This window comes from Euphorbia lathyris, chromosome 5 (assembly GCF_963576675.1).
Source record: "Euphorbia lathyris chromosome 5, ddEupLath1.1, whole genome shotgun sequence".
Taxonomy (NCBI): Eukaryota; Viridiplantae; Streptophyta; class Magnoliopsida; order Malpighiales; family Euphorbiaceae; genus Euphorbia; species Euphorbia lathyris.
Window position 1 is genome coordinate 14,537,839 of NC_088914.1, and position 10,473 is coordinate 14,548,311.

Genomic DNA, 10,473 nt, shown 5'->3' on the forward strand with positions numbered 1-10,473 from the left:
CACCTTGCAAAATTGAATTAAGAATCAAAGTAGTTTTTAAATCTGACAGCTAGAATAATTGGATTTTATATATTAACTTGACTCTTAAATTGGCAATATTTGACAAGTTAATTCAATTAAAAAAATATAAATTTTATATATTAAAACTAATTGTATTTTGATTAATTTGCCAAAAATTATCAATTTCAAGGTTAAGTGCCGTTTGTTTCCAGTTTTCGAAACTTCCTTTTGCCTTAAGAGATAGAAAATATTTGGTAAAATTCCAAAACAACAAACAACTAATATTTACTAACTATCGGTAACAGCAACAATAAACAGCAAATAGGAACAACAAACAGCAAATAGATCCTAAGTTTATACCTAAAATTTAATATGAATAAAATTGATGTTTGCTATTAACTTTAAGAGTAGATGATATGAATAAGAGTGGTAATTTTGAAGTTAAAAATATTGAGTTAGTATATACTAGTATATTTATATATATAATTTTATAAAAAATAATAATTATTTACCTAATTAAATAATCTTTCCAAATAATATAATATTTATTTAGGAAATAACATTATAAAAAAAATGTAATGTAATTCTCATGGAAGCAAATAATTATTTTTCCAATTAAACAAACTTTTCTAATTTGAGTAGGATTGCAATTAAGGAAATAAAATACTACTATAAATATATAACTTTTCTAATAGAATTTGATTGAGACATTTATTGTAGAGAGAGGGTTTTATTTTTTGTAATTTAGATCTTTTGTCGTGTGCATTAGTGATATTAGGGAAAATAAATGTTCATTGATTGCGATAGTAATATGGTGTAATTTAACGTAGAGTAAATGTTCATTGACTAGATGAAAAGGAAAGTCAAAATCCTGAAAGTTGGGTTTTATGGAAGGGAAATGTGAAGATGAAAAGGAAAGTCAAAATATGTGTTTTGTGGAGAAGGAAACAGTTGTTATAATAATCCCTATTTAGAGGAAGCTCAACAACTTTCTACTCCTGGTTTTGTCGTTCGAACTACCGCTTTCTTTGAATCGCTTTACCAGGAGAGAGCTGCCAAGCAACTGAATGCTTATATTCCTGAAGAGGAAATGGGTGATACTAATGTTCCTCAAACTGAAACCACAGTTTCTACCATTCCTCAAGAACAAATGGTAGTAGAAACTGAAATCAGCCTTCCTGGTGAACAAGAAGAAAAGGAAGAGGTGAACATCATGCCCTTGCCACTTAATAAAAGGCAGATGAACACTCAAAGTAGAGCTTCCAAAATCCTAAAGTCAAACAGTAAGAGTTTGGCAGGGGACTTGATCAACAACAAGAAGCTAGCCTCAAAATCTGCTATATCTCGGGAGTAAGAACTTCCTATTTGAATTTTATCACTCTTCATATTTTATTTCTCTAACATCATTTACTAAATCATCCTAAATTTATTGTATGGCAGCTGCAGGAAATCAAATGGAATCAAAGCAAAACCACCAACCATACCTTCTCCATTCTTCTTTAGGACCGAAGAAAGAGCTGCAAAACGCAAAGAGGCAAGATTAGAAACTCGCTTTCAGCTTCCTCCTTCGGTCAATGGGGAGCGTATCATATCGAAAGCCAAAAAAATCCTGCCATGGAGATGATAAAGCTGTTACTTCGATTGTTGCATAATAGAGGAAAAAAGCCAAAAATGAAAACTAAAGCCAAAGCTTAAGTAGTTGATTGTTACAAATTGAAGTTATATGGACATTATATTATACAGCCCCAAAAACCAAAGGACCATGAATGTAATTAGCCTGTTGATATTGATTCTACTCTAATTAATATATATTTAAGTTATAGTGTTTACCGGAATTTAGTTACAAAATTTGCAAGATTAAGAAGATGTACTACTTTAGTATAAAAAGCAATTATACTTTTAAATCACTTGTAGATGCTGAAACTAAATAGTAAAATCCTATTACTTAAATGAAGATGAAATGAAAATTAAATGATTGTAACTGATTAGATCACATTTAATGCCAAAGAAGCAGCAGACATATGTTGTGCAGTTCTAGAGCATGCACCAGACAATACTATAAAATTGGATACTAAGATTTTAGAGGCCTATGGGGCAAAGTAGCAAATGAAGGCTCTAATAAATAAGTACAAGTAAAAGAAAAATTGCTTGAAACTGATTTTTTTTTTTTTATTATGATTAACAAATGATGTAATAAAAATTGATTTTAGAACAAGCAGATTTATGGCCTTCTTTCACATGCAGTATGTATATGTCAATAAATGTATTATGCACAAGAATTAGTCAAGGTCCTTTGCCATTACATCAACAACAAGTTCGAAAGCTATGATCCAAAGAAGTTCCTTTAGTCAAGGTCCTTTGGCAAAATCATCTTAACTTGTGAAGCCACTTGGCAAGTTCGACGCTCACAAATTGCTTTCGGCTGTGGAACCCGAAATGGTGGTTCTTTTGATGATTCAGGTTCTGGTATAATTGGCCTTGGAGGTGGCTCCATATCTCTTATTTCTCAATTGAATTAGTATCTACATTAGGCGAATCGAATTCGAGTACAAGTGAGATAACATTTCTCAATTCAGTTAGTATCTCTTATTTCTCAATTGAATTAGTATCTACATTAGGCGAATGAATTCGAGTACAAGTGAGATAACATTTCTCAATTCAGTTAGTATCTCTTATATATTTCTTACTGAATTAATATTGCCTTAATGTTTCTGGATTCAGAATTCTTCAATCAATATCAATAAAGTAATTGCTGTGGATTCATCTAGTTTGAACTGTGTTATATATTTCATTAAAAGAAAAGTTACAATTACAATCTGAATTTACATTTAAGGCAATAGACATGGAACTTGAGGATTTGCATTTGAAGATGAACCATGTGCATTCAAGCAATAAGAGGCAACCTTCTGGTTTTGTGGAGCTGAAGAAGTAATGTCGATATTAGATACTAAAATATTAGAGCAACCTACACTCTCACTGCACGCTATATTTACTGTTGTTTCCGTGAAGGATGTCCCTCGAATTCCACTAAACGATACATCACTTATTTTCACTGCATTCGTCTTCCAAACACCATCCAAAATTCAACTCAGTAAATTAACAAACACATATACAATAAGGTCCATGTGATCAAAATGGTATATACCTGATTCTGGCAGCCTCCCCTGGGGCAGTAAAATTGGTCAATATTGATGGGATTTGAAGTATTTGAGAGTGTAATATCCTCAAACGACACCTTTCTAACGTACCCTCTTCCTCCTTGCCAGGCTTTAATATGAGCACCATTTAAAGAGGAACCAAAGTTACAATGCTTGACATATACTTCTTCCACCGTGTCCTCATCTCCGTTATGTCCTAGGCTTCCGATACTATCATTCCACCCACCGTGTCATATCATCAAATCAATATGTTACTTTAGCAAAATTTAATAAACTAACATGTCACGCGGACGAACCTTATACCATGACCTTGAATGCATGAAACTCTAGTAATGTTGATAAAAGAACAGCCAGAAAGAATTGCAATACAATCATCACCTGTATTATTATATTAGGTAGACTTTGAGAAAATAATAATTAGGAAATTAAATTGTTTATGAAATACTTATACATATATACCTGTTGAAATAGTACAGTTGGTGACTTGAATATAAGTGGAGTGGGTTATATCCATGCCATCAGTATTAGGACTTGTTTCAGGATTAGTAATTGTAAGGCTTGAGATTACTACATTATGGCAGTCTGATACTGATAGAAACCTCGACGGACTATTTACTACTCTCAATCCATCTACCGTGAGATTCTGGCAATTACTAAATTTCAACCCCTATATAAGAAAAAATATTACATTAAAAGAATAATTTCCATGAAATAAACAGTCTTTTTGAAATAAGCATTTGCCATATGTCAGGGCCTGTCAAAATTCATCTGAGTACCAACAAGAATGCTCACATGCTAAGAGAAATGGTTTAGAGGCAAAATGGTCATTTTACTGTTCAATGGGACACTGCAGGACAAACCGGTGGACATTGGGTCAACCATATGTGCGTTTGAGCACGATGCAGCCGGGCTACAGGCCCCTAACTACAATGTCCATCGGGGGCTTGCAGAATCAAGAGAGAGTCTTATGCCAACATGAAGCTCAATGAGGCAAGATATTGCTTTGTTCCATTGAAAACTCACCTTCCACAATGAATAAGGGTTTCAAATACGTTCATATTTGGTATATGGATCCTTGGAGTCATTATGGATTTATGGTTTTTGAAAAGTGCAGGAAAAATATTTAAAAAGGGAAAAATTGGCATGGTGGAAGTTCACGGGTCTGTGACAGAGCCAACCTGTCCGCATGCGAGCCAAGCAGGACAGTAGGCCCAGAGAAGCTCAGGATGGCGAGGCGCATGAGCAGTGCACCCACCCAGAAGCTAAACAACTAGCTAAGCAACTTGGGGTTAAGACTGACAACTAATTGGGACAGGAATTAGTAGTCCCAGACAGTCAACAGATAGTGAAAAAGTGTGTACGTAACACTTACCACAGGTCTCTCACACCGATTAGCCTGCACATATAGATACATATATATTAGTTAGGTGAAGAAACTAAACTTAAGAGACGTTCTACATTAGTCCCGAGACTGTCACGTCTACATATATTCCGACATGACAATATCTGAACAGTCTTGGCCCCGAGATATAATAGAAATTTAGGTAAACTTAGACGGAGATAATTAAGTTAGATTGAGTTGGTTACCACAGCACATTTCCACCATTCGGAACCTTGGCCATCAATTTGTCCATTTCCAGCCACAGTTAGTCCATTTACACTTATAAACACAATCCAGCTACCCATATAAGGAGTTGTCCAATCTGATATTTTATTTGGTGCTACAATATTCCCATCAACCTATATATTCAAAGTATATATATATATATATATGAATTACAATTTTATTATTTGAAAAATACACAATTAAAAAAGAAATTAATTAAATTTACCAGAAAACGAATATTAGAGGATTTGCATGGACCATTAAACCTGAGTGGCTTCAAAAGAAATGTCTTTGCAGATGGAAGTACTAAAACAACATCTCCCGTCAACCCACATGCTGCTGACCATGCCTTCATCAACGCCTACATAGATTATCAATTTCTTTTACTATTTTTGAATATTAGTGGTAAGCAGTGACGGAGTCATAAATCACAAGATAGCGCCACAAACAGTACATGTCAATGAATCCTGGATCCATCACTTGTGATAAGCTATGTAGCACGATAATAGAAACCAAACAGATATGGACACAGATACAAAATGCTACTAAAGAGAAGTGTCTGTGCAACATAGGTGATAAGTAAAGTATCGTACTTGGGAATCGTCTGTTATTCCATCTCCAACAGCCCCAAAATTGATTACATCTATTACTCCAGCTCCGACCTCCCTAAATGCAACCGCACACAATAGTAACAATACTGTGTAAGGATTGATCTGCAAAGATCCAAAAGAAAAGGGGGTCAAATTCAAATTAACATTTCAAAGTAACTCAAGAAAGAGAGATGGAAATTAATGTCACCATTTTCACAGGCTAACTATGAATATCCAAAACAAACAAATTAATGATTTGAGGTTGAAGAAGAACATGTATTTATAACAAGTTTTTTTATGGTCTAGATACAGTAGCTACCACCAAATATTGCAGTAATATCTACTATTTCCTCTCTTATGGAAACCAAATCCTTATTTCTATCAAATATGTATTCTAGTTAATTTGTTGTCATATGGGATTTCTCATCCTACCTTAAATGATGATATCCAATTCAAATTCTGATACCACAAAATCCAGTGCTATTAATACATATTAATACAAATTCTGTTTTCGTGTCAGAAATTGCCACCTGTAGCTTACAAGGACTCTTTTATTTTATGTAATTTGACTTATTTAATCTGTCTTTTTAGTTCTTTTATGCTTTTTAAGTGTGGATTTTATTTTAATTTATACTCCTCGAATTTAGGAAGTATAAATTAATATTAATGTGTAAGAGCCAATTTTATTTGTAATAAAAAAATTCTATAATTCTTTTTGACACACTTTAGCGTTTTTAACACATTTGAGGATTTTCACAATCTCTTCAAAATTAGTTTAGTTTTTGGTGAATTAAGGTTAAAATCATTACTTATTCTTTTTCTCAATCTCTTTCTACATCAGTTAGTATCAGAACTAGTCGTTTTCTAACTCCAAATTTCTAATTTTTTTTTGCCTGTTAGACCTAGTTAAATCCAAATTTATAATTTCTTTTGGCCTGTTAGGTCTCTAAATCCAAATTTTTTATTTTTTTTTTTGCCTATTATGTCTCCTTAAATCTAAATTATTAATTTTTTTTTTGTGCCTGATAATCAAACTTTTTAATTTTTTTTACCTGTTCAGCCCTCCCTGAATCCAAATTTTTTTTACATGTTAGGATTATTAAACGAAATTTAGCTTAATTTTGAGACATTTTACATTAATACTTAAAAAAATTCTTGACCATTCAAATTATAATATGCATATATACAAAAATAAAAATAAAAATTTGAGCAAGTTCGATTTAGCAAAAAAATTTCTTTTACGAGCGCACATGTAAAGTCGGCCTCCCAACTGAATAATCATGTATTCGCCACTGATTTGAGGTAAGAATTAAAAAAAAATGGCTTAATGCTCCCCCAACCCCTTTAACTTGTCCAAATTGGTCATTTTACCCCCTCAACTCATCGAATGTCCTGTTTACTCCATTAACTCTATAAAAGTGGTATTTTTCACTTCATCGACTTGTCCATTTACCCCTCTAACTCATAGAATGTCATATTTACCCCCTTAACTCCATAAAAGTGATATTTCTCACCCCTTACAATCCATTATTGATGCATAAATTGATACTCTTTTTTAAACGTTAAACCTACATTGATGCTATTTTATACATGGAATCTAAATTGATACTTCCCCGAAAACCATAAGCCTATTTTGATACATTATCCCTACATATAATGTCTTTAACTTGTTTATATTAATGTTCTTGTTATTTATTTCTTTTATTCATTCCTTCTCTTTTCAACTTTTTTGGCTAGTTAAATTTTGATTATCTAATTATTGTAATACAATATTATTGTAATAAACACATGAAGTATTAATATAATTATCAAATTAAAACAAAATAAAAAAGTTCATATTAAAAAAAATATTTTCAAACCCATTTAAATAAGTCCTATTAATTTTGCACTATAAAAATGTAAAAAATACCACTTTTATGGAGTTAAGGGGGTAAATAGGATCATAAAATGTGAGAAATACTACTTTTATGGAGTTAAGAGGGTAAATAGGACATTCGATGAGTTGGAGAGGGATAAAATGATCAATTTGGACAAATTAAAGGGGTGAGAAATATGATTTTATGGAGTTAAGGGGGTAAATAAGACATTCGATGAGTTGGAGGGGTAAAATGACCAATTTAGACAAGTTAAGGAGGCTGGATGAGAAAACAATGTGCTTCAAGGTTTAAAGGTAAGAGTTGGTACAAGAGTTGAGACAAGATTTGAGGACTTCCATGGAGTTAACAATGGAGTCTCAATGCATGCTTCAATTATCCTTTGAGCGGAATAGAAGATGAGAAGGAGAAAGCATCCACCACCTCCATCACAACCACCAATAAACGATCCTAGACATCCTTTTCAACTACATCCAAATCATAGAATTCCAAAGAATCTTTGAGATCAGGAGGGCTAATATTAATCATTTTTTATGAGTTTGATAGTGAATTTGATTACACACAAGAATAATAAAGTTAAATGTATATTATAAAATTACATTAAAAACTTCAATTGACAAATATTATTAAAGAAGATTTTTTTTTCTTTCTGTGATAAATAATATGAAACAGAGAGAGATAAATGATAAATAATTTGAAGTAATTTTTTTTTTCTTTCAAAAAGTAATTTTTAAGTGATTAATATTACCAATATGGCTCTTCAGTAAGATTGGGCTATCTAATAACCGTTACATCCTTCTAAATCATGAGCAACATATTACTATAATTTACAGGGTTAACTCTCAGGTTTTTCAGATCTCCTTCGTCTATGGGAATAATAATGTCAACAGACGTCGCTTGTTATGGGATTCTATCACAGGAATGGAAGGCGAGGATAACAAAATTGTTCTTGGTATTTTCAATGAGGTCAGAGGAGCACATGAGAAAACTGGCAGCCCTCCTTCTCTCAGAAGCTGCAGAGATTTCAGGGATTTCATCAATAATGCGGGCCTTATGGAGGTTGAAAGCTCAGGTCTCCAATTCACATGGACCAACGGCAGAATGGGGAATGAACATGTTGAGTGTAAACTAGACAGAGCCTTAATCAATGAAGCGTGTATTGACAGATGGGACAAAATCAAATGCTCGACTCTTCCCCGAACTAACTCGGATCATAGTCTGATTCTGCTCTCTTGCTCTAATGGCGCTGCCCGTAAAGGAAGGTTCCGTTTCCTCTCCATGTGGACAACTCACGAATCACTGCATGATCTTATTGCTGAACACTGGCACTCCTGCTCGATTTCTCTGCCTCCTGCTCAGCTTCTCTGTCATAAGCTCAAAACCCTTCGCCCTAAGCTCAAAGCCTGGAACCTTGCAGTATTCGGAAGAGTTGAATGTAACATTGCTGAGGCCCTAAGTAATCTTGAAGAAGTTCAGGCACGGATCACTGCTGATGGTATGAATGATACTAGAATGGCTCAGGAAAAGGAGCCGCAGCGTGACCTGGATCTCCAGATTCTTCGACAGGAGATGCTCCTGAGAGATAAAAGCAGAGAGAAATTGTTATCCTCTGGAGATAGAAACTCTTCCTTTTTCCATCGCTCGGCAAAAATCAGGAAGTTTCAGGCATCTATGGACAATCTCATTATTGACAGCGCTTTGGTGGACGATGAGCAGGTAATTGCACAACATGCTGTAAACTTCTATGAGTCACTCTTCACTGGCAGTGTAAGGCATATTAACTATGCAGCTATCGACTCTGTCATACCCCACAGCGTGACTAGCTCTGATAACGAGGACCATACCAAGCAGCCGAGCACCTCTGAGATCCGTGAAGCAGTTTTCAACATGAACAGGGACAGTTCACCTGGGCCAGATGGTTTTGGAGGGGTCTTCTATCAGTCCTACTGGGATATTGTGGGCGCCGATGTGTGCAGAATGGTCCTCACCTTCTTTGATACTGGATATATGCTCCCTGGGATGAACTCCAGCATCATCACTCTTATCCCTAAGGTTGAGGGTGCTAATGAGATTCATCAATTCAGACCAATTGCTATGGGAAACTTCAGCTATAAGATAATCGCCAGAATCCTATCTTCTAGAATTGCTCCTATTGCAGCCAGAATCACCTCAGATAATCAGTTTGGGTTCATTAATGGCAGAAGTATTCACCAGAGCATTGCTGCAGCGTCAGAAGGCATCAATCTGCTTAAAAAAAGTGTTTTGGGGGCAACATGGCACTCAAAATTGACATCAGGAAGGCCTTTGACACCCTTGACTGGAACTTCCTTCTAGCCGTTCTTGAATCCTTTGGCTTCTCGCTTCTATTTAGGAACTGGATTCTAGAAATCCTGAGATTTGCTAGAATGTCTATTTACATTGGGGGAGGATTAAAGGGTTTCTTCAGCTGTTCTTGTGGTGTTAGGCAGGGTGACCCTCTCTCATCCACTCTCTTTGGGCTTGCAGAAGACTTCCTCAGCAGATGGATCCTCAAGCTAGTCGAAGAAGGGAGTTTTAGCCCCATGGCTTACACAAATAATGCCAATTTTCCCTCCCATCTTCTCTATGCAGATGACATGATGTTATTCTGCAAAGCCACGCTGGGAAACATGCGGTGCATTAAAGACCTTTTTGGGATGTATGAATCCATGTCAGGCCAAGCAGTCAATTGGGACAAATCACAGGCTATTTTTGGGAACTTCATCCCCTCTTCACGAAAAATTCGGCTTGCTGACGCTCTGGGCATCAAAATTGCGTCCCTTCCCATCACTTATCTTGGAGTTCCGCTGTTCCAAGGAGCTCCCAGAGCCCGTTACCTACATCAGCTCATGGATAAATTTCTTAGCAAGTTCAGTGCTTGGAGAGGTCAATCTCTTTCAGTTGCAGGAAGGCCCACTCTCGTCAAATCCTCTTTAACAGGTGCCCTGGTACACTCGTTCATGATCTACAAGTGGCCCAGTGGCTTAATTAAGAAAATCAACAAAGCCATTCGTAACTTCCTATGGACTGGAGATCGTGACAAACGGAAGTTCATCACTGTTCCCTGGCGGGTTTGTTGCCTACCCACTGGAGATGGGGGGCTGGGCATAAAAGATCTCAAATGGTTCAATCTGGCACTAATTGCTAAATTTTGCTGGGGAATTTTGCAAGGTAAGGGCTTCACTCTTTCTCTGCTTAGAAGCAGGTTCTTGGACAGCTCTGGTTTA

The 10,473-nt window shown here is 35.4% G+C and overlaps 1 protein-coding gene across 1 annotated transcript; it reads right to left on the reverse strand.

Moving 5' to 3' along the window:
* Positions 1–2,828: 2,828 nt before the first annotated feature.
* Positions 2,829–5,718, reverse strand: LOC136229681 (probable polygalacturonase At3g15720). Its single transcript, XM_066018593.1, has 9 exons — positions 5,563–5,718; positions 5,358–5,477; positions 4,991–5,125; positions 4,746–4,898; positions 4,531–4,554; positions 3,618–3,825; positions 3,455–3,536; positions 3,146–3,368; positions 2,829–3,062 (listed from the first exon to the last, which is right to left on the reverse strand). Exons 1-9 carry the CDS (start codon positions 5,563–5,565, stop codon positions 2,829–2,831), a joined length of 1,182 nt encoding a protein of 393 aa, XP_065874665.1. The 5' UTR covers positions 5,566–5,718.
* Between the last annotated feature and the right edge of the window lie 4,755 nt (positions 5,719–10,473).

Excerpts from the sequence above, each read along its gene's own strand:
- LOC136229681 (XM_066018593.1), bottom strand. Across the intron at positions 5,126-5,357 it reads GAATAACAGACGATTCCCAA|GCGTTGATGAAGGCATGGTC; the intron begins GTACGATACTTT and ends TAATCTATGTAG. Across the intron at positions 3,369-3,454 it reads ATTCAAGGTCATGGTATAAG|TATCGGAAGCCTAGGACATA; the intron begins GTTCGTCCGCGT and ends GTGGAATGATAG.